Source organism: Anser brachyrhynchus (genome assembly GCF_964034855.1).
Source record: "Anser brachyrhynchus genome assembly, chromosome: Z".
Lineage (NCBI taxonomy): Eukaryota > Metazoa > Chordata > Aves > Anseriformes > Anatidae > Anser > Anser brachyrhynchus.
The window spans coordinates 79,969,388-79,992,693 of record NC_137697.1 but is presented as its reverse complement, the minus strand read 5'-3'; the positions used below and the strand labels follow the sequence as shown (position 1 = coordinate 79,992,693).

At 50.9% G+C, this 23,306-nt stretch overlaps 2 protein-coding genes across 5 annotated transcripts in view; one reads left to right on the top strand and one right to left on the bottom strand.

Moving 5' to 3' along the window:
- Positions 1-1,257: 1,257 nt before the first annotated feature.
- LOC308186079 (uncharacterized protein) lies at positions 1,258-5,390 on the top strand (the record flags this gene model as incomplete). Of its 4 annotated transcripts, XM_080574984.1 has the most annotated exons (5): positions 1,258-3,340; positions 3,784-3,895; positions 4,141-4,227; positions 4,393-4,497; positions 4,606-4,947. In XM_080574984.1, the coding sequence occupies exons 1-5, from the start codon at positions 3,255-3,257 to the stop codon at positions 4,945-4,947; spliced, it is 732 nt and encodes a 243-aa protein (XP_080431110.1). In that variant the 5' UTR covers positions 1,258-3,254. The 4 variants fall into 4 exon arrangements, with proteins under 4 accessions (XP_080431110.1, XP_080431108.1, XP_080431109.1 ...); XM_080574982.1 differs by having other exon boundaries at positions 4,141-4,497; positions 4,606-5,390; XM_080574983.1 differs by having other exon boundaries at positions 1,260-3,340; positions 4,393-5,372.
- Positions 4,911-23,306, bottom strand: part of LOC308186075 (uncharacterized protein) — a 107,082-nt gene continuing 88,686 nt past the window's right edge. Inside the window, exon 9 of the mRNA XM_080574970.1 lies at positions 4,911-6,331. Within this exon, the coding sequence (XP_080431096.1) occupies positions 6,047-6,331 (285 nt within the window). The 3' untranslated portion in view covers positions 4,911-6,046. The remainder of the gene's footprint in view (positions 6,332-23,306) is intronic.

The following is a 23,306-nucleotide window of genomic DNA, read 5'->3' as shown; positions in this document are numbered from 1 at the left end:
TAGTCAGCAGTTTTCTCTAAAAACTCCCTTTGTTCTCTTAACACCTAGACTCGGGCCTCAGTGTTAACCCTTCAAATCCCTTAGTGACACGAATTGCTGGACCATTCCTTACAATCCCTACTGTGTCGATAAATATTTTCCGTGTATCTTGCAGTGCAACGTACAGCATGATTTTATTTAGTAAATTCTATATATTTTTTTTTAAGTCTGCACATCTAATTCGAGACTGTTTAAAATCTGTAGCCAGAAGCACTAGAAGTTTGGACTAAAGATGTTCCATTCCCTTTGTTGTTTTCTGACTTGCAGACTCTAGCAGGTCAACACAATGTCTTGCCCGGAATTTCCTTACATTCTAAAATTAGAGAAGGGTCTAAGAAACAATAGCAAATCAAGTCTCTAAATGTCCTGCTCTGGCTTGAGGCTTGGCTGTCATTTAGACTTTCACCTACTCCCTTTTTTCTTAAACTGATTTTACATTAGATAAACTGAATTAAGAAGAGCTCATGCTGCTCAAAATCAAACTGAATTTACTCTTCTCCTGATAAAGCTTTTCATACTCACAATGAAGTGATACACATACGATTTCTGTTAAGCTTGAGTAAATCTTAGACAGCAACCTTTGCCAAGCGTCACAGCCTAAAGGGTTACCTGGCCTGCGTGTGTGCAGAGACTGCAGCGGTGAGTTTTCAGGATTCTGTAGGACACAAGCACACGGGAGCTTTCTTTCCTGAGCTTCCTTACTTCATTACAAGTTACTACAAATCACGAGCATACCAATGATTGAGAAAGCAGGTATACATCAACCTCTTATGAATTATTAACAGGGAAGCACACATATACATCTCTATTATCAATAGAAGCAGCAATCAACGGTAGCAGCAATCAGTAGTAATACCCGAGAAAATACTCAAGGATCAATATTAAAGGTTACTACAAACCTATCCTTAGTAAAGAAGCGAATGTACTTACGATTGGTTCCCTATACGTGCATGTATATACACGTATTCCAAATGTTACCGGTATCAGGTGTGATCAAACTGATCCCTCAAACCGACCTCAAAAACAGCCTAATTGAGAAAAACAACCACAGAAAAGGGTCAATGAAGAAAATGGACTTCAGAAGGCAACCCCCCCCCTCCCCCCCCGCCAAAGAGGGCCCAGGTGTGGCCCTCTTAAAATAACAAGTCTCATTTTGAAGATGACCTGCCTTAGGGAGTTCAGAGTCAGCCAGGTGTCCCTAGCGAAGGTCCAGTTTACGAAATCCTGGAGGAAAAGGGAAAGTTTGTGTGGCACGAGAAGTTCTTAGAGAGAGAGAGGGGCTTCCTTTCTGGTCCAGACCAGGTCATTTCTGTGTCACAGAGATGTAAGAGGGTGTAGGACACCTCCTATTAGATCAGCCAAGAGATGCTGCTACTTTCTGTGATCTTTCACTGGCGACAACCAGTGACGTTTCCTGTTCTCTCAGATAAAAATCTTACATTTGCCAAACTGCTTTCTTTTCTTGCAGCTTAAAGAGCCAAGAGGGGCTGACATTCCTACTTTCCCTCTTTCCCAAAGTATTTTTCACCTTTTCAGACAATAAACTGCTGTTAGAGTTCCTCCTTTTTGCCCTTATCAGTGGTCGCTAGGGAGGTTTCTGCTTCTTAGGTACGCAGCTAAAGTTCCAAGAGGCCACCTGGGCCTTCTGAAGGATTAGCAGTTTGCAGGCTGCCTGGCAGTTGCATCTGCCGGTGTTTTAGCAGACCTTTTCTGTCAGAACGTCTCCCAGGATTGCCAGGTTACCTCCATGGCCGCTCTGGCCACTGAGTGGGAGAGGCAAGGCTCTGGTGTGCCCATGAAGACAAAGGGAGGTCCTTCAGGCACACTGGCACTCTGGGACGCACCACAGAGCCACGGGGAGGTCCCAAGAGGCTGTGAGGGCACACAGGGGCCTTGGGGCATCCAAGAGGACTCAGGTGCCCGGGCCTCACACCCGCAGGCACCACTGGGCCCGTCCAGCCTGGCCCCAGTTGCCAAGGCTCCCCAGCAGGCTGGAGTCGGGGCTTCGCCAGGGACGAGTGCCGCAGCATGGCACTGCCACGCCACTGCCACCACTGAGGAAGCCAAGCGAGCGAGGGTCCGCAGCGGGCCGGGCGGGACCAAAGTCAGCGAGTGCACCCTGTTCTGCAGCGCGAGCCCGTTTCCCTGGAACATCAGCAGTGGGGTACAGCCGGCGGGGGGCATGCCGGTTCCTGAAGGGCAGGGCGGCTGTGAGCCAGGAGCCAGCCCCAGCACAGCCTCCCCTGGCAGGAGGGGAGGCTCCCAGCGGGAGAGAGGGGAGGGGACCCAGCTCCTGCTGCGGGGACAGGCAGCAGAAGGCTGCTCACCTGGCAGGAGGCTGCGGTGCTGCAGGACAGGCACCTTTCCTGCTCTGCTGCCAGCGGCAACCTTGAGGAGAGGGGGCATCAGTGTTCTGACCCAGGGCTTGCAGTTGGCAGGGCAGTGGGCACAGGGCTGAAGAGAGGGCACGCCTCTTCCCTCTGCCTCCTGCCCGGCCTACAGCTCTGCCCACTCTTTCTTAATCAGATGCTGCTTCTGCTGCCTCCAGCAGGCCGCTGGAGGGCAAGGACAAGGAAGCCTGTGACTACTTCTGGGCGTTTCTCACTGGCACCCAAATGGTAACTGCAGACTTTGTCAGTGCGCGAGGCTCAGCCTGCTGCTCCCAGCTGGGAGCCGCCGTGTTTGCTGCCCACGCACAGGCTCTTGGAGAGCTGCTGGCTGTGCTGAGCTGCTGCCCTCCTGGCCCCTCGTGCCATCACTGCACGCCCCGCGGTGCAGTGGCCCTGCCGGCCACGTTGCCGCCCTCTCACCCTCCCTGTTTGTCTCTCTGCTCCCTGACTGTCAGGAAGAGGACTCGAAGCTGAAGTTTCTGGCCTCGATCTGCACCCTCTGCGGCGCCAGGCTGGAGGGGAGGTACCTGCCCGATGGCAAACTGGGAGCGGAGAAGATGGTGAGGGGACACCCAGTGGGGCGGGGAGGGGGGGAAGGCTGAGCTGCCCGGGCACCAGCCCAGCGGTCAGAACAGCACTGGGGTTTCTGTGCACAGGGGAGGGTGGGACGGGCCTCTGTGGGCACAGAGCAGCCTCGCCCGTGCCCCCCCCCGGTCTTGACGCCAATGCTGGCATAGTGGCAGCAGCGCTCTGCCTGCCCTGCAGATCGGTGCCACCCCCTGGCAGCTTCCCGTGTCCCATCCTGACCACGCTGTCTCCCTCCAGATGCAACTGCCTAAGTCATCCTCTGCCCTCCTGCGCGCCGTGATGTTCCTGGGCTGGCAAGCTGCGTACGCCATCACTGAAAGGAGGTACCTTCCCCAGACCCTGGCTTGGCCAGGGCCTCTCCACAGCATGGGCCTGACAGCAGCAGGCTTCCCCCGTCCCGGCAGGACTTCGGTGCTCTGTCTTAGGGCCTCTGCTCTCCCCTGCGCTCTGCCCATCAGTGGGACAGATGGGAGGGCAGAGGGTGCCGTGCCCAGGGGCTCTCCATTGTCTCCCTTCCCGGCTTTTTTCCCTGAAGGGAGAGGCAGGAGCTGGAAAGGGCTTTGGGCACTGCGTGCCATGACTGCCCTCTGTCCCTGGCTCAGCAGCACGGGAGAGGGAGAAGATGCTTCCACACAAGCCTTGCCCACCCAGTACGGGTCCCACCTGGTGACTCCAGGCCCTGACATCTACGGTCACCCTTCCAGGGCATCCGGGCACTGCTCCTAGTGCCAGCATCCAACGGGCGCCTTCTCTCCTCTCCTTGCAGCAAAGAGAACCTAGCAGTGCTGTCACAGCACCTCGGCCCCTGCATCAACACCATCTGCTCTCTTGCTCCAGAGAGGGAGAGGGGCAAGTTGGATGCTTCAGTTTATGCTCAGGTAAGCACTGAGTGAGCTACAGAGAGCCTGCTGCCAGTCAGTTCCCGCGCACTTCTTCCTAGTCAGCTTCGGCTGCTGGAAGACCACAGGAGAAGCAGAGAGACAACAGAGATCCTGAAACACCACTGGGCAGGTTGCTGGCACCACTGGGCAGCTGAGGCCTGCCTCAGGCAGCAGGCATTCAAGCCAGCTTCCCATGAGGAAAGACCAGCAAGAGAGCCCCACCCGCTCTATCCTCCTTACAGATTCTGAAATCTCTGGACAGCGTGCTGGAAGTGCTGGTGTGTGCTTCGCCAGGCTACACTGCCACCACCCTGGAGATCATCTTGCAGGTCTGTCCCCAAGGCCGCGACGGGGCAGCCCCGCTTTCCAGGCTCTTCTCTTGCTCAGGAGAAGCCTGGGCACCTTGCGTAAACCCTGCCCGGCGTTTCGCAGAACTGCCGCTACGGGAGCTGCCACCGCATCCCAAGGCAGACCAGCAGCTTTTCTCCTCTCAGGCCCTGCTGCCCTTCACAGAATCCCAGAAAGCGGCAGTGCGTCGGTGTGCCGTGGGGAGGATTGCCAGACTGAGCGAGGTCCTGGTCCCCGCTTCTCTGGTGCAGGTAAGGAGCTGGTGGTTCAGGCAAACTCTAAGCACCCCCTCACCCTTTCCTGGTGTCTCAAGCGCACCAGCTCAGCCAAGCTACCGCTGTCCATCCTCTCACCCCCAGGACTTGTCCAGACACAGAGCGGGCACGGTCAACCTTTGCCCCTTCCAGACGAAGCCTGTGCCACTCCTCGGGCAGCTGATGGGGTGCCTCACCCTGTGCTGTGCCGAGGAGGACCACGACATCAGCTGCGCGTCTGCAGAGGCTCTGCACGCCATCCACAGGATCATGATGGTGCGACAGAGTAAGAGAGGCTGGGGCGGGCCGGCACCTTCCAGACACAAGGGCCCAGTCAACACCAGGCACGGTGCTGTGCCGCTTTGTCCGCCCTCCCCAGCTAGAGGAAGGAGCGGCAAATTCCTCCAACGGCGGAGCAGGGGAGCAGCCGTGCTGCACCAACCCTAGGGGGCTCCCACAGCCCCTGTCGGAGCAGCAGGATGTCCCCTGGGGCAGTGGCTTAGTGGCACTCCTGAGAACCAGCGGACTGGAGAGCCTGTAGCAGTAGCAGCATCGCGGGGCTTCTCTCCTGCTTCAGAGCAGAAAGCCGGACCAAACTCTCTGGCCTTTCTGCAGACTACGAGGCGGTTTGCCCTTCTCCCCCTTGCAACAGAAGACCCATTTCCTCCCCGGCATGTCTCCTGTCCCCACCCCCACCCCCCCACCCAACGCAGAGTGCCCCTCTTTGCCAGACACAGGGCCCTGCCACAAACAGAGCTCTCCTTGATGTTCTCAGCTGTCTTCTCCAAGCAGCAGCTTCTCCGTCATTCCTACCACTCACCCACCCTCTGTTTCCCTTGCTGCCCAGGCTACATGATGACACCTGCCCATCCAAAGCTCAGGCTGGAGGAGGAATGCCCAAGAACCTTCCCGCCCAAGGAGACTGCTAACGAGATGACGGTAATCAGCCCCTCCCTCGCTGGGATTCTCGGCTGTGAGGTTGGCAGGAGACCTGGATGAACCAGCGCCCCAAGAACTGTAGGCAGGAGGCAGGGTCCGTCACGGCCTACCAGCAAGCCGGCTGCGGGGTCCCACCATGTCTCAGCAGGGAGTAGCCAAAGGCTGGGGTCAGTGGCCAGCATCAGCACTGCAGCTCCAGCTGTCCTGGCCACCCGCAAGGCCTGGCTGCCCACACACAGCCAAGTGTGCCCCGACCCTGACCTCCACCACCTGCCTTCACCCTGCGCGGCGGTTCCCTCTCCGCAGCCACTGAGGCTACAGCCACCCCAGCCCAGGCCAGCCCTTGCTCCTGCCTGTGCTGGGGGCACAGTGCCAGCACTGCCCTGGCTCCCTCTCCAGAGCTGCCCCCACCGCTCAGCTGCGCCCCGCCACCAGGGCAGGCTGTGTGACATGTCTTCCCTCCCACAGGTATTTGGCAGCTTCCTCCTCCCCATCGAGAGGAGGGCCTTCATCCTCACCGTCTTGGAGGGCATGACACAGCCCAGGGTCGCTGACACAAAGGTGATTGCCCATGTGTTGCATATGATCACAGACTCAGAGATGGAAGTTAGCAGTTTACAGACAGATTGCCCTGTGCTTTTTCCCTCTTGGGGGCTGTTCCCCCTGGTCTGCGTCCAGGGCTTGGGAGCCCCCAACAGCCATTCGGGCTGGCAAAGAGCCACAGGAGGGAAGCATTTGCTGGTGGCAGCTGGGGCCATGGCTGTGCTCTGCTCCATTCTCCCTCGTCTCTCGTCCAGGTGCCATGGGTCATGCAGATCATCCACGACTGCCTGGTGTCGGTCAGCAAGGAGTCACTCCTGGACAGCCTGAACAGGACCCTTTTCCAGATCACCTCCTTGGACCCTGAGCATGCGGTCCAGGGCCTGCTGGAGGCCTTCCCGTGGTGCGATGGGTATGGGGCCCACCCATCCACCTCTGGCACAGCTCAGGACGCCCAGGGCCGGCACAGGCCGAGGGGCGGTGGCTGGGGTGGCCCCACCGACAGCATGCTTTGTCTCTGCAGGGTTGCCACGGCCATGTGGCAGACGATGGTCTCCGAGCCCCGCGTTGCAGAGGACGTGCTGAGAAGCCTGCTGATGCAACGCACAGGGCCTGAGCACGATGGCTTCGGCCCACAGCACAGCTGCGTCCGCTCCTGGGCTGTGAGTTCCTGGAGCAGGCCTCGCTCACCCCCAGCGGGGCTGCACTCCCCTCCCCGTCCCCTCCTCCACTCTTCCCCTGTTCCCGAACGACAGCCTCCCCTGGGGCTCCCCAGTCAGGGGGCCCGGGAGCCAGAGCCCAGCAGGGCCACGTGCACTGCTGGGGCCCCACTGCGCACAGGCACGCAGCCCGCCCCGGCGCTGCCACTCTCCGTCCTCCTCCCTCCCCACCTGCTCCTGCCTTGCTGGGCAGCCCGGGGCAGGGCGGCTCCCTGGCCCAAGCAGGCTGCAAGGTGTGGCCCAGGGAGCCCAGGGCAGCTGGCAGGACCCCCAGGGACTGCTGGGGCCTTTGCTCTGGATACGAAAAGCTGGCTTGCCCGTGACACAAAGCAGAGCCGACCCCAGAGAGTCGCTGGGGCTGGGCCCCAGGCCAGGCAGCCAGGCAGCAGGCTCTGCCCTGGTGTCTCCGTCAGCTCAGAGCGGCGCCTCGCCCTCACCTCCCCCACCCCCCAACCCGCAAGCTCTGACAGTGCTGCAGGGACATCCGTGCACTGAGAGCTGCGCCTGGCTGTTTTCTGCAGGTAACCAGTGCCATGCACAAGATCTTCCAGCTGCCCTCCAGCAAAGGCGTTGCGCAGTCCCTGTTCCACAAGTCCTACGTTGCCGTGCTCTTCCAGATCTCCTTCACCCACGAGTGCACGCTGCAGGACTTCAGCATGAGCAGCAGTCAGACGGGGGAGCGCATGTGGCCCCCGGGCAGCTTTCTCAGGTGCTCCATCCCCACTGCCAGGTCTGTGCCCCAGGCCAGAGCCAGGGCCGGGGCTCCACATGTGACGCACGCTGTGCTCTGCATGCAGGACTGCTGTGATGACCATGAGAGCGCTTTTCCAGCACCTGAAGGGTGCCACTTTGGTTGAAGACATCCAGACGCAGGGTGGCTGGGACATGCTTTTAAGCCCTGAGACCTTCCACACAGGTGTCGCTGTGCTGACTAGGTGAGCGCCTCATCAGTTGTCCTTGTCTCCCCTGGCATTCTTCTCCCGGAGGTGGAGGGCCCCACGTGATCCCCTTCCTCGTGGCTGCTGGGGTGTCCCCAGGGGTCCGAGGGACAACGCTGACCCTGAGTGCTGGTGACGCAGGCATCTCAGAAGAGACCGACAGGGGGAGAGGCCGCTTTGATCTTTAAGGTCCCTTCCGACCCGAGCCATCCTACGGTCTATTCTGTGATTTCCACGCCGCTGCCTCTGAGAGTTCCTGGGAGAAGGGCTGCTGTTGCCCGGTGCAGGAGGAGGACTCGCAGGACGTGTCACCTTCCAAAGCGCCCCTTCCTCGGGGACCAGCGGGACAGGAGAGTGCTGGGGCTGGCTCTGCAGGCAGTGCCACAGCCTGCACTGGAGCTGTGTGGCAGAGCAGCCGGAAGGGTGGCCAGCGAGCACGGGAAGGCCCGGGGGCCTGGGGATCCAAAGCGGTCAGGAAATGGCATCTGTTGGAAGGCCACAACTTGCGTGTAGGCGGGGCGTCTCTCAGTAAACCGAGCACATCTATGCTCGTCACGCTCCAAGTTTGCAAAAGCAAGGTGTATGGCGAAGGGCGGGCGGCCTCTCCTCAAGCGGATAGCACCAGCTGCTGAAGCAGAGCGCAGAAATGCAAGCCTTGCCCTGGCCTGGCCCATGGGATAGCAGCTAGCGCTGGCAGCGCAGTCCCAAGGAGGTTCGTTTGCCCAGCTTGGTGCTACCAATGCGTTCTTCCCCTGGCCAGGGCTCTGCGAAGCAAAGCACCACTCTACTGTGCCTCGATGTTTGAAGAGGCAGTCACGGGTCTCTGCCAGAGACGGAAGCACAAGGAGATCGTCGCCATGGCTGTCTTCACGGAGGTGGGGCCTAGCGGCAAGTGGTGCCTCTCCAAGGTGTCTTGAAACTCTGGGCTGTCTGGCAGATAGGGGAGGGGCCAAGTTGCCAGTCTGATGGAGCTGGGCTGGTGACTGCGCTCTCCTCCCAGTCACTGAGGCCTTTTCCACTGAGGGACCGGGCCTGAAGCATTTGCATTTTGTCCGTCCTGGGGGACAGCTCCCTGCACACAACCTCTTCCGAAAGTGCAGGGAGCAAAAGGCTGCAAGTGGTTCAGCGGGCAGAAGCAGCAGGCGAGGGAGCTGTGCTGCGTGCCGCGAGGCAGAGCTGTGACTGGCTCCGGGGCCCTTGCCCCGAGCTGTGTGGGAGGGGTGATTCAGCGTACTGCCAGGAGTCCTGCCGGCTGGGCCAGGCCCTCACGGGGCTGCTGGGTGTCTTTCAGTTGCTGGACTGCGTAGACTTTGAGCAGCACATCGACGACTGCATCCTGACCCTTCTTCAGTCACACATGCACAGTCAGTCCTTGGTGCTGCGTAGGATGGCGGTCACAAGCCTCGTCGTGCTGTCTACGAGACCCAAGACAGTGAGTGGGGGCATCTGGGCCAAGCGGCGGCATCCACCTGGGGCTGGGCTGCAGGCGCTGTTGCCCGCAGAGGCTTGCTTGGACTTTGCCAGGAATCGGGAGGGGCGGTAGTGGCTCCACTGCTCTCACTGCCTTCTTCATCGGCCCCTGAGCGCTTCTGGCCAGCCCCTGGACCGTGCAGCACGAGGAGAGCGGCACCGGTGTCCGCTCAAAGGCACCTCCTGCTGTGCCAGGAAGAGGTCAATGCCAGGCCCCAGGCCGGCCAGCGCGGGGCTGCCTCAGCTGCAGGAGCACTCTACCCAGAGCAGTCATCCTGCTGAGGTTGGGAAGATGAGCCCCCACACGGGGCCAGGCTGACACAAGTGGCTGCTTCTGCAACCCAACGCAGCAGCCTTCTGTCCCGAGGGGCCTCAGCATGCTCCGTGCTGGCCTGGAGACAGACCTCTGCCCTGGGCTGCACCCGCTGTGAGCAAAGGGCTTCTGCTGGAGTGGTCCTCGGTGTTTCTGAAAAAGAACTGCTGTGTTTCATGCAGGCAGTAACTCTGCAAGGCCTGCTGCCAGAGGTCATGCAGCAACTGCAGGATGCCGACGGCGCCATCAGTATGAAGGCCCTGACTGTCCTCCGCAACGCACTCCGCCTGGCAGATGGGCAGGTGGCTGACCCCATCGCTCTGCAGCTGCCTGAGAGGCTCCTGCCCCTCTTTGAAAACGTAAGGCTGGTGGGCAAGCCGGAGGTTTGGCCAGCGTGGCCACGGGGCACGTGAACGTGGCCTGGGGGTGGTGCGTCCCTCTCCGTGTGTCTCACTGGCCTGCGAATTCTTCTCCCACTGTTAGTAATAGAAGAAGAAATAATACAATATTGCTTAATATGTTACATTTGCTATGTACTGTTCCGAGGCTGCGCTTGGAAGATACAAAATATATGTGTAAGGGTAGCATGCGAGAATGCACCGATTCATGATGAGGAGTAAGGAGGAGGACTAAAAGAATGCCCGATTTGCAAGACACCTAGATAACTGGGGCCTCTCGGACCCTGGGATCTGGATCAAACCAACCTTGTGGTTTGGACTGAGACCAAGGGTTCAGGGAGCATGCGTGAGAAGGAAAGGTTAAAAAGTTCAACTCTGATGAGGACATCTTACTTCATCCCGACGACCACCCGGACGACCACCAGAGAGTAGTACGCAAGCGCAGAAGGACTGATAAGATAATTAGCATATGAAGCGAGGCTAGGTGGAGCTAGGAAATGAATATGCATAGATGAGTTGTGAAACCTAATGCATATGTAATATCTTAGGAGATAAAAGAGAACTAAGAGAACAAATCAGACGAAGTTAGATTTGGGCAGGCATGCCCCTAACTTCCGGCACCTAATAAAGCACCTTTATTTAATCACTTTGTGGATTATGTGTTTTCATGAACGCTAACATTTTGGCGACCCAGGTGGGACCTCGTGGGCACTGCTGAGGCGGCTCGCGAACTGATCATGCTCCACCGAGGAGTTTCTCGGGGAGCCATCGGCTGTGACCGACCCCCGCTGCTCACAACGTATCTCTGAAAGGGTAAGAAAAAGGTGCTTTCTGGTAATCGGTACCGATCTGGTCTGGGATCCTGCCGGTCAGATGCGGCGAAAGCTACGCACGGTTGGGCTAGGGAATTCCCGTGGTAAGCTTAGGCGCCATCCGTCAGACAGTCGCGAAAGTGCTGCAGGTTCGGCATCAGTGGTCTGGTTTTGCTGCAGGCTCAGCATCTGGTTCGGTTCGGTAAAAGCTATAGCTGATAATGGAAAAACTTAAAAGTATTCTGGGCGGTAATGCTTCAGTACCGCGATCCTCCCCTTTGGGCTGTTTACTAGCACACTGGAAGGAGGGGTGTTTCGGGCAGGAGTTACAAAAGGGTAAACTGGTTGTTTACTGTAATGTTTGGTGGCCACAGTATGAACTAGAAGATCAAGAAAGTTGGCCAGAAAACGGAACCTTACAGTACAATACTATCTTACAATTAATGTTATTTTGTGAGCGAGAAGTGCAAGGGGCCTCTCTGTGTGATTGCGTGATTGTGTTGTGAGTGAGGTGCAGCATCGCTGCGAAGCGAGTGCGGAGTCCCGATCCGCGGTTCTGTATTCTCCATGAGGGGAGCAGCCGGAGACGAACGAAGCGCATGACAGACCTAAAAGAAGTTTTATCCAAATGTTGATTGGTGGTGCCCAGTATACAGGCCCGGTGGTGCATCTTGTAATCCTATTTCGTTCTTAAATGTTTTGAGTGTGTCAAGGAGGAAGGTGGGAGCATTATCTAAGTAACAGTTTAAAAGTTTCGGTATATTCGCGGTGGTGTTTGGTCGGTCTCCCAAGTATTGGGGGAGGGGGGCTGACTGATTATCAAAGCGGTAGAAGGGAGAGTCACTTCTTTGGTGGTTTGGGCTTGAGCCCTGGGAATTTGGTAAGAAGGGGGAGAGCGAATTTATTTAGGTCTCAATACCTTTTAAACCCCCATCTTGATGGATACACAGAAGTGATTCCTTGTTTTGTGTAGGCCTACTAACAAAGTGCATGAGAAAAATTAGCATTCGGCTTGAAATTCGGCCTTGTTGAAATGTAAATTTTGTGGAAAAGGTGATATTGTTTGTCTAGAAGATGGAAGGCTGAGTGCTTCAGGTGTTTTTCCGAAGTCCTGTGGATTTATGATTGGAATGGGGCTCATTAATAATCTGAAATAGTAAAGTTTGTATATGGAAAGAAGAGTTTAATCCCAGAGAATTGGGACATTTGGGAAGAAGATTAGGAGAAGGTAGTAAAAACCTGCAATAAAAAGATTCGCGTGGAAATTGAAACAAGGGACAGTAATTAATATAAATAAATAAAAAGGAATGGGAAATCAAGAAAATGGGTAACATCCAAGTATCCAAGTATTGCAATCAATGCAATTGCAATCACTGCTGGCCACTATATAAAATAAATGGCCACTTTATGGATCAATCGACTATAACTGTGTCTTGCAATTAATGTTGTTTTTGAGGAGAGAAGGAAAATAGGATGAAATGTTGTATACTGGTATGTTGTTTCAGTGTCTTGGAGGGAAAAGGTATGGAATTACGTTCTTTTCAACTTTTCTTTACGGTACTTGTTGGCTATCGGTCTCGTGCCCATATTTAGACTTAGATGGAGTTTACCACCCGCTTTGGGCTGCATTCCCAAGCAACCCGACTCCGAGAAGCCCCGGGCCTGGCGCGCCAGGGGGCCGCTACCGGCCTCACACCGTCCACGGGATGGGCCTCGATCACAAGGACTTGGGCCCCCCGAGAGCGGCTTTTGACACCGTTCCCCACAACATTCTCCTCAAGAAACTGGCTGCTCGGGGCTTGGACTGGCGTACGCTTCGCTGGGTTAGAAACTGGCTGGATAGCCGGGCCCAGAGAGTTGTGGTGAATGGAGTCAAATCTGGTTGGAGGCCGGTCACTAGTGGTGTCCCCCAGGCCTCGGTACTGGGGCCAGTCCTCTTTAATATCTTTATCGATGATCTGGATGAGGGCGTCCAGTGCACCCTCAGTAAGTTTGCAGATGACACCAAGCTAAGTGCGTGTGTCGATCTGCTCGAGGGCAGGAAGGCTCTGCAGGAGGATCTGGATAGGCTGGACTGATGGGCTGAGGTCAACTGTATGAAGTTCAACAAGGCCAAGTGCCGGGTCCTGCACCTGGGGCGCAACAACCCCAAGCAGAGCTACAGGCTGGGAGATGAGTGGCTGGAAAGCTGCCTGGCCGAGAAGGACCTGGGAGTATTGGTTGATAGTCGGCTGAATATGAGCCAGCAGTGTGCCCAGGTGGCCAAGAAGGCCAACAGCATCCTGGCCTGTATAAGAAGCAGTGTGGCCAGCAGGTCTAGGGAAGTGATTGTGCCCCTGTACTCGGCTCTGGTGAGGCCGCACCTCGAGTACTGTGTTCAGTTTTGGGCCCCTCACTACAGGAAGGACATGGAGGTGCTCGAGCGAGTCCAGAGAAGGGCGACCAAGCTGGTGAGGGGTCTGGAGAACAAGTCTTACGAGGAGCGGCTGAGGGAGCTGGGGTTGTTCAGCCTGGAGAAGAGGAGGCTCAGGGGCGACCTTATCGCTCTCTACAGTTACCTTAAAGGAGGCTGTAAAGAGGTGGGGGTTGGCCTGTTCTCCTACGTGCCTGGTGACAGGACGAGGGGGAATGGGCTAAAGTTGCGACAGGGGAGTTTTAGGTTGGATGTTAGGAAGTACTTCTTTACCGAAAGGGTTATTAAGCATTGGAACGGGCTGCCCAGGGAGGTGGTGGAGTCACCATCCCTGGAGGTCTTTAAAAGACGTTTAGATGTAGAGCTTAGCGATATGGTTTAGTGGAGTACTTAGTGTTAGGTCGGAGGTTGGACTCGATGATCTTGAGGTCTCTTCTAACCTAGAAATCTGTGATACTGTGATACTGTGATACTGTAAGTTGGCCCCTGACTGAGCCTTTGGTGTTGGCATTAGAAAAGTACAGGCTGGAGGAAGATAAAGGAAGTGTTAAAAGGGTTGTTGAAGGTGTTAAAGGTTGTGTGGCATGTAGTATTTAACAGAGCTGCTTGAAGTTGAATGAGCAGGGAAGGAGGATGTAGGAATGTTAATAGTTCTGCCTGGACCCGAGGCTGAGATCTCTAAATCACAGGTGTGAGCCCTCTGGGGCAGAGGGACCTTGATGGGTCTGAGAGAGTTGTCACGGAAACAGAAAAGCAGCTAACTCTTAAAACAACCTGAGTTCATGTGTGAGCTCAGATTGCCAATGGGACCGCTCAGGGAACTTTCAACGATTGCATTCCCCTGACCGACCTCCCACCCCCCCACCCACCCCCCCCGCACTGACACCCTAATCACCCCGGAAATTATGCAAATACCAAAATCTGGTTAAATCAGGAATTGAGAATCTGTTCCAACAAGGTCCAGAAGAAACCCCTATGGAATTTTTGAATTTTTGAACCAACTTTGAAATGCAATGGACAGAAAAAAAAAAAAAAAAACAAAAAAAAACAAAAAAAAAAAAAAAACCTGAAACTAAAACAAACAGACAAAAAATTTGGACCTGGTTTCAGAAAACCTGGCTTCAGAGGCAATTGGCTAGCCTCTTTCTAGGGCAATCGGCCCCTGATATGAGAAAGAAATGGTCTTAGGCTGCAGGATAAACTTGAAACAGTCAGGAATGACAGGGACCTGGGGCATCTAGCCTAGCAGGTCCAGTAGTTGAAATAAAGCTAGGAAACAAAGAGAGAGGCTTGATTTTTTTGTTGTTGTTGTTGGTTACAGGAGTTTCTTTCTCTGTGTTAATTAGTCTGTAAATGTAATAGCAGCAACATATTCAATGTTAAATAGTTTAAAAGGACGATTAGGAACTAAGACAATGTCCTGGTTCCAGTTAGGACAGAGTTAATTTTCCCTCATAGTAGCTGGTAGGGTGCTATGTTTTGGATTAGGATGAGAAGAGCGCTGATAACATGCTGATGTTTTAATTGTTGCAGAGCAGTGTTTACACCAGGCCAAGGACTTTTCGGCTTCTCGCTCTGTCCTGCCAGCGAGCAGGCTGGGGGTGCAGCAGGAACTGGGAGGGGACAGACCCAGGACAGCTGACCCAAACTGGCCAAAGGGGTATTCCATGCCATCTGACGTCATGCTAAACAATATATAGGGGTGGCTGGCCGGGGTGGGGGGGCCGGCTGCTCGGGAATAGGCTGGGCATCGGTCAGCGGGTGGTGAGCAATTGCATTGTGCATCACTTGTTTTCTTACACATTATTATTGTTAATACTATTATCATTATCACTATTATTATTATTATTGTTATTATTATATTCCTGTCTTAATAAACTGTCTTTATCTCAACTCACCGGCTTCACTTTCCCGTTTCTCTCCCCCATCCCAGAGAGGGAGGGGGGAGGGTGAGCGAACGGCTGTGTGGTGTTTAGCTGCCAGCCGGGTTAAACCACAACAGAAAACTACAATAATTGGAGCCACAGGGAAGGAGGAGGAACGGCCATTCTTACAACCCCTTGATTTGCGTTTTGGGGGTAAGGAACTAACCCATGAATTTTTGGATGTACCAGAATGCCCGATTCCACTCTTGGGACGGGATCTATTAGCTAAATTAGATGCAACAATAACCTTTGAGGATGGAGAATTAATAATGAAGGTACCTGAGTCCAAAGTAGGACAAATCTTAATGATCAAAGATAAACCCTTTGTTAATATTCCAAGAGAAGTAGAAAATGTGGTTATACCAACAGTATGGGAAACAGATGTACCAGGGAAGTCGAAACTGGCACAAGCGGTAAAGGTGGAATTAAAGGAAGGAGCCAAACCTGTTTGAATCAAACAATGTCCACTTAAGATAGAAGCTAGGCAGGGGATAGTGAAAATTATTGACAAATTTCTCAAATATCAGATTTTGGAAGAATGTAAATCGGAATACAATACTCCAATTTTTCCAGTAAAGAAGCCGAATGGCGAATATAGATTGGTACAAGGTCTTAGGGCAATAAATGAAATAACAAAGGACATTCACTCGGTAGGAGCTAATCCTTACACATTGTTAACATCCGTGAGAGAGAAATATAAATGGTTTACTGTGATAGATTTAAAGGATGCCTTCTTTTGCATACCTCTTGATAAAGATAGTAGAAAATTATTTGCCTTCGAATGGGAAAACATGTTGAAGTTTTTATACCACATATGGTAACAACCGTTTTAGAACAAAAGGGAGGCCACTGGTTATCACCCAGCCGGATGATGAAATATCAGGCAATACTAACTGAACAAGGTGATGTAACCTTGAAAACGACTAACCTGTTACATCCAGCAGTATTTCTAGGAACTGTTCCAGAAGAAGGACCGTTGGAACACAATTCTGTGGAAATAATCGAACATACTCACGCCAGCTGTGAAGATTTGAAGGATGTACCCCTTGAAAGGTATGACTGGGAACTTTTTACTGATGGTAGTAGTTTTGTGGAGAATGGAACACGATATGCAGGGTATGCAGTAACAACCCTGAAGACAGTAATCAAAGCAAAACCTTTACCACCTGGAACATCGGCACAGCGAGTAGAACTGATAGCCCTAACCCAAGCACTGGAACGGAGTAAAGGAAAGATGGTAAATATTTGGACAGATTCAAAGTATGCCTTTGGAGGAGTCCATGTTCATGGAGCATTATGGAAAGAAAGAGGGCTGTTGTCCTCACAAGGGGCCAATATCAAGAGGAGGTGTTAAATTTCATAAATGCGGTACAAAAGGAGGAACCTCAAAAATATCAGAAGGGAATCGGCTGGCAGATCGAGCAGCTCGACAAATTGCTCGGGAGGTGTGGAATGTAATGGCTTTGGTACCACTCAAGATAGGCCCCACTCATCTTAATCTTCCTAAGGAACCAAGATATTCACCAGAGGATGAGAAATTAGCAAATCTCCTAAAAGCCCGAAAGAACTCTGATGGATGTTATGTAACTGCTACAGGCCAGGTAGTAATATCCCCCTTGGTGATGCGAGAAATACTTCAGACAAGACATAATGAGTGTCACTGGGGTGCAGAGGCAATGGTAACATTTTTAAAACGTAGCATTATCTCTACACATATGTTAACAATGGCAAAATCAGTAATGTCAAAGTGTGAGATTTGTCTGAAAAATAATCCAGTAGCAAGAAAACATGCTGAAATGGGAAGAGTTAGAGTAGGAATAGAACCAGGAGATTACTGGCAAGTTGATTTTGTAGAGTTACCTAGGACTACGGGATATAGGTATTTGTTAGTAGGGGTTGACACCTTTTCCGGATGGCCAGAAGCCCTTCCCTGTCGCACCAATCAAGCTAAAGAGACAGTAAAATGGTTATTGCGGGAAATCTTTCCGAGGTTTGGGGTTACCGTTAGGAATATCCTCGGATAGGGGACCACACTTTGTTGTATCTGTGGTTAAAGACGTAAGCCGGCTACTAGGAACTTCTTGGAATTTACGTACTGCATGGAGACCCCAATCTAGTGGGCAGGTAGAAAGGATGAACCAAACACTAAAGGGACAGAACAGTAAAATCGGCCAGGAAGCCAAAATACAGTGGCCACAAGCTTTGCCTATAGCCTTATTGAGAGTAAGGATAAAGCCAAGGAGTGGAATGTCAGTAAGCCCATACAAGATTATGTATGGAAAGCCTTATGAATCCCCAGAACCAAATCCTAATATGCACATAACAGGGAACCAGGATGTTTATAATTATGTATTGTCTCTTGGCAAAACTTTAGCTCAACTTCGAAGTGTTCTGGTGTGGAACCGACTGTTGTCACTGGAAAATCCTGTCCACGATATTCAGCCAGGTGACCGAGTGTACATTAAAAACTGGAACAAAGAACCCCTGAAAGAACAGTGGTCCGGACCTTATCAAGTATTATTGACTACTTTTACAGCTGTAAAGGTAGAAGGGGTGGATGCTTGGATTCATTATACTCGGGTGAAAAAGGTTCCCGAACTTTGGTCGGTGTGAGCAATCGGAGATACAAAACTACAGATGAGGCACGTATAACCATACAATGTCGGGGTTCTTAACAACAGTAACGATAACAGTGATTGTTTTGTGTAAATACCTTGTAATTGGGTTCCTAGAAATACCAGAAAAATATAAGAAAGAGGAAATATTTAGAGGAGAAAATGTTACTTTGGAATGTGGAATGCACGACGATAAACCAATAACAATTAGCTCTCTACAGGTGGTCTGGGAGAAAATAAATGACTCCAGACAGAGCCAGGAAATATACGTAAACACAACCGGGGACAATACAGGATTGAAGGCTGGATGGAAGGGGAAGGCATACGTGAGTAAAACCCTAGAACTGGGCCAACAACTGAGAGGAGCTACCACCCTAATCCTGTTTAGTGTTACTAATGTCAACGAAGGAAACTACTGGTGCATAGTGACACATGAAAATAGCACAGATTATGGGATAAGAGAAATATTGGTATATCCGAAATTGGATAAAGGGATATTGGTAGCCCACCAAAAAGGATCTTGAAGAAAAAGGGAGGACCAGGTACCATGGACACAAGTGGTACAGATCCCACACAGGCAACCATCAGAGAATTTACTGGTAGGATTGATTAAAGATTTTGCCATAATGAAAGGAACTGATAGAATTACTGCTCGTATGCCCATTCCAAAAGCAGCAGGGGATCCGCTTGAGTGGGGTATAACAACCTCCCCACTGCCCCAAGTAAAAGGAAATAAAACAGTTCAATGTAAAGAAGTGAAAATTTTAGAGAGGATAAATGTTACGCAATACTATAGGAAACTGAGCCCCCCAGCATCAAGGTCTGAATGTGAAAAGAAGAACTACCAATTTGTAACGATAGGCAGATTTAAGAATGTGGGACGGTGTCATTATGATGAACTATGTATAGTAGAAGGACCTAGAGAAAAGATTACTTGGGAATGCCAAGAGAAAAATGAGCCAAAAGGAATGGAAGGGTGGGATAGTGCTTGGACAGTAAGTTTATTGGAGAAATTCCAGTATGCAGGGAATACATCACGGTGTATTAAATGGCGGGGAAAGCAGAATGGAACTGATCAGCTTTACATAGTAAGCCGGGTTGACAGTAGTGGTAGACAAGAGTCAACAAAGGTAGCTTGGTGGACCTGTGAGAAGAAATATACTTGTGACAGTAATAACGAGGATATCAAGCACTTACCCCTGGTATTGATAGCTCTTAGGGCAGGATGTGCTTGCTGAGGAATTAAGTACAATTCGGAAAGAAATAGCCAGGCAAGTCAAATCGCAGTGGATTGTAGCTATAGTACCATACAAAGTCCAGGACAATTTGTATGGGCAGCCAGTGATGGAACTTGGACTACACACCCGCCGATAGATGGGGAAGTAAAAGAAATAACTCTAGGACTCCCTCCCCACACTGTGTCCAATATGGAAAAAGTCTCCTTTTAAGGGAAAGTTGGAAACCCTACAAATTAGAAGAGCAAAAAGAAGTTTAGGAGAAGGGGCAGATGAAGATATATGGCATGGACCCTCAGATGGAGTAAAATTCAGTTGGGCATTAGAACCTCTATTTGCACAGGTAGCTACTTATCGAAATAGGGAAATGATTTATAAACTTACAGGATGTTGTGGTTTAACCCGGCTGGCAGCTAAACACCACACAGCCGTTCGCTCACCCTCCCCCCTCCCTCTCTGGGATGGGGGAGAGAAATGGGAAAGTGAAGCCTGTGAGTTGAGATAAAGACACCCCTAGCCTGCTCGCTAGCAGGACAGAGCGAGAAGCTGAAAAGTCCTTGGCCTGGTGTAAACACTGCTCTGCAACAATTAAAACATCAGCATGTTATCAGCGCTCTTCTCATCCTAATCCAAAACATAGAACCCTACCAGCTACTATGAGGAAAAATTAACTCTGTCCTAACTGGAACCAGGACACAGGACAAGCGAGTAGGCTTGGGAGAGCCACAAAAGAAGGCTTTAGAGACGTTAATATCTAACTACAAGCTACAACTAAAATGGTGCTACAAAATTGATTGGCATTAGATACACTGTTGTTAAAGGAACATGGAGTATGCGGATTTCTAAAAGATCGTATTGATCATTGCTGCATCCACATTCCAAATGTGACAATTGATGTAGAACATGACATAGAACAACTGGCTCGAGTGGAACAAGATGCAGAACAGGAAGAGAAAGATATGAAAACAAGCTGGTTGGATAAAATTTTTAGCGGATGGAATATTAGTAATTGGGTTAAATTCTTACTGGAGACGGTAATTATACTGGTGATTGTAGGGGTACTAATTTGGTTAACATTTATAATACTGAAAAGTCTGATTCTAAGGAAGACAACCTGGAACCAGACAGTGATGCAAACCATTGCTCGGCATATGGAACTACATCCGCAATACCCTCCACCGGCGTATAACAGCTTCGGATTTCAGAGAGAGAATCTGAGGAACCCAGGAGGCAAAATGGAATGCAGACCGAATAGACAAGATCGGTTCCACATCAAGTGAACCCAACCAGAAGAGCGAATGTAACATAAAGCAGAAGTGGTAGACTTATGAAATGTTGTGACAATCCTAATCTTTGTAATTTTCTTGATTCCTAATTTTTGTAATTTTTCTTGATTATGTTATTGGTGGGTGCTGAGCATAAAACATTTTAGTTAGTTAGTGAAAGCATTTGCCCTCCTCGAAGGAGTGAAATACTTTCAAAGGAGGGAAATGTTGGTAATGGAAGATGAAATATACAATATTGCTTAATATGTGTTACATTTGCGATGTGCTGTTCCGGGGCTGTGCTTGGAAGATACAAAATATATGTGGAAGGATAGCATGAGAGAATGCACCGATTCATGATGAGGAGTAAGGAGGAGGACTAAAAGAATGCCCGATTTGCAAGACACCTAGATAACTGGGGCCTCTCGGACCCCGGGATCTGGATCAAACCAACCTTGCGGTTTGGACTGAGACCGAGGGCTCAGAGAACATGCGTAAGAAGAAAAGGTTAAAAAGTTCAACTCTGATGAAGACATCTTACTTCATCCCAACGACCACAAGAGAGTACTACGCAAGCGCAGAAGAACTGATAAGATAATTAGCATACAAAGCAGGGCTAGGCGGAGCTAGGAGATGAATATGCATAGATGTGTTGTGAAACTTAATGCATATGTAATATTTTAGGAGATAAAAGAGAACTAAGAGAACAAATCAGACGAAGTTAGATTTGGGCAGGCATGCCCCTAGCTTCCGGCGCCTAATAGAAGCACCTTCATATAATCACTTTGTGGATTATGTGTCTTTATGAACGCTAACACTTGCAGATGCCTTTGGTCACGTTATTTGTCCTTTTAGCTCGCCCTTTTCTTTCTCTTGAGTTGATTTTTTTTGCAGCGCTATGTTTGCAGTGGTAACATTGCTGCCAAAGTGTTTTTGATTAAAAACGATCTTAACTGTAATAGTGAATTCACCGAGCGTGGCTTTGTATAATGACTCCCACGATCATAACATTTTTTTTCCTTTGTCACAGAGAGGAGAAAAGCTCTTTCCAGCGAGATGGAGAAGGATACCTCTGCCTCATCCTGTGAGACCAGAAGACATGGAGTAACTGTAAGCTGCGATTCTCAGGAGACACTAAGAGTCTCGGATTCCTTCTCTGCCTGCCTCCCAAGGCCTCAGGGATGAGAAATCTTAGGCTTTATGTTTTTCCCTATGAAATACTGTCCTGTTAAGGGGCGTAGATGACTAACTGTTACGGGTCTGGTCGGATTCAGGTTATTGAACTCTGACGGTCACGGATTCACCAATAACGTAGCACGTCCTCGATCTAGTCACATTCAATGAGAACTATCACGGCTAGGAACAGTGCAATGAAGGGCAATTTCTTACAGCAACAGGGACACAGGTTCTTTGGATTGCCGGAGATAAATTCACTGTCTGCAAAAGCAAGCGAGCACACATGAAATACACAGGCACTCATCCTGGCTATTAATGCGTTAAAAGGCACAAAGGCTCTAGAGATTTCTGAGTTTCCATGGAGACACCTGGTACAACCAAGCGTTCAAATCTTACCCCATGACATCCCAACGCGGGGGGAAAAGAGGCTCAGCCCGTCGACTGATCCCGGAAGTCAGAAAGGTATCCTTCGTGATGGTATCTTCCCTAACATCCCCTTTCACTTAAGCCAATTTACGTTGTCCACTGATCTGTTCTCTTTAGTGACCAGTGATAGGACCCGCAGGAATGGTGTCAAGCTGCGGCAGGAGAAGTTCAGGCTAGACATCAGGAAGAGGTTCTTCACTGAGAGGGTTGTCGTGCACTGGAACAGTCTCCCCAGGGCGGTAGTCACTGCACCAAGCCTGTTGGAGTTCAAGAAGCGTTTGGACCGTGCGCTTAGTGACATGGTCTGAATTTTTGGGTTGACCTGTGTGGTTCCAGGAGTTGGACTTGACGATCCTTGTGGGTCCCTTCCAACTCAGGATATTCTATGACTATTTTCTGTCCTTTTAGGTGGAGCTTGAGTGACTCTAGTCAGGCATATCTTGGTTATGATTGGTAGAAAGTGTTCTTGCTTTTGTTTAAAGGAGAAATTCAGAGCGCGTGCTCAGTGAGGGGTGGTCGCACCTTGGAGGCATGGAGCTTTTGGGGTGGAGGTGTGTTTTGATATTATAATGATGATATAATGAGCAAAAGTTCACTAGAGTACAGCGTTTTGTCAAAACCATGACAGGTCGTTGGCTCAGGGTAGCAAACGTGCAGCTTATCGGTCTCAGTGTGCACAAGAGCATCGGGTCCCTGTCTCGTCACAGGGCCTATCCGTGATGTCTCCACTCCGCTCTACGCTCTGTACTGTTCCTTAGAGTTAGCACACCGAGTTCCCCTAGTGCGATAGCATGTAAAGTTAGAGGCCTAGGTAACGCTTAGGTAGCGCAGCTACCCTCCACCCTGAAAGCTTCTTCAATGCTGTACATTTTCTTTAAAATGTGAATATTAGTTTAATTTGCCTAGTTACTTCAGGCAATTATTCCACGAGTACCAAAAGTGATACTGAGAAGCCTACTTCCAGCATCTCTGTTGGTAATAATAGCTTCATATGTCTGTGCTTATCCTCGTGGCTTTTCCTTTCGCATACTGGAAAGGCAGAGACTGTTCAACAGAGTCATCTCTGATCCAAAAACTAAAACTCTGATTTCATCCCAAACCAACACTCTCTGATGTCAGTAAGAGTAAAATTGCTATTATTACTCTTGGTCATCCTGGCTGTCGCAGTTGTGTCTCTGTTGGGCTCTCTGTCCAACCCTGTCGATCACACCTGTCCTGCTCCCTGCCCCTGGGTGGTTCTTCTGTCCCTCTGCCCCGCTGGCTGTCCGTCCACCCAGTTCCTCTCTTGCTGCTTGTGTCCCGCTTGTAGCCTTTTCCTTTGTTTTCTTCCTCCTTTTTAGAAGTATACATCGAAATCTCACTGCTTTCTGTGCAACGCATGCAATACTTCTGTTTTCACCACTTGGGTTAAAAAGTATACAAACAACTTCATCACTGAATATGTTCATGGTAAGTCAGTAACGTGTTGTAGGACTCCTAAAACACTATCTTAACACTACTGATTTTGAGAAATAAGGCAATATAGTTATATATGGGCAGAAAATGTGTTTTATCTTCACTTATAAAACGTGTCTTTTATCTTCACTGGCCATTAGTTTGAAGTTTTAGTCCTGTTTTTTTTT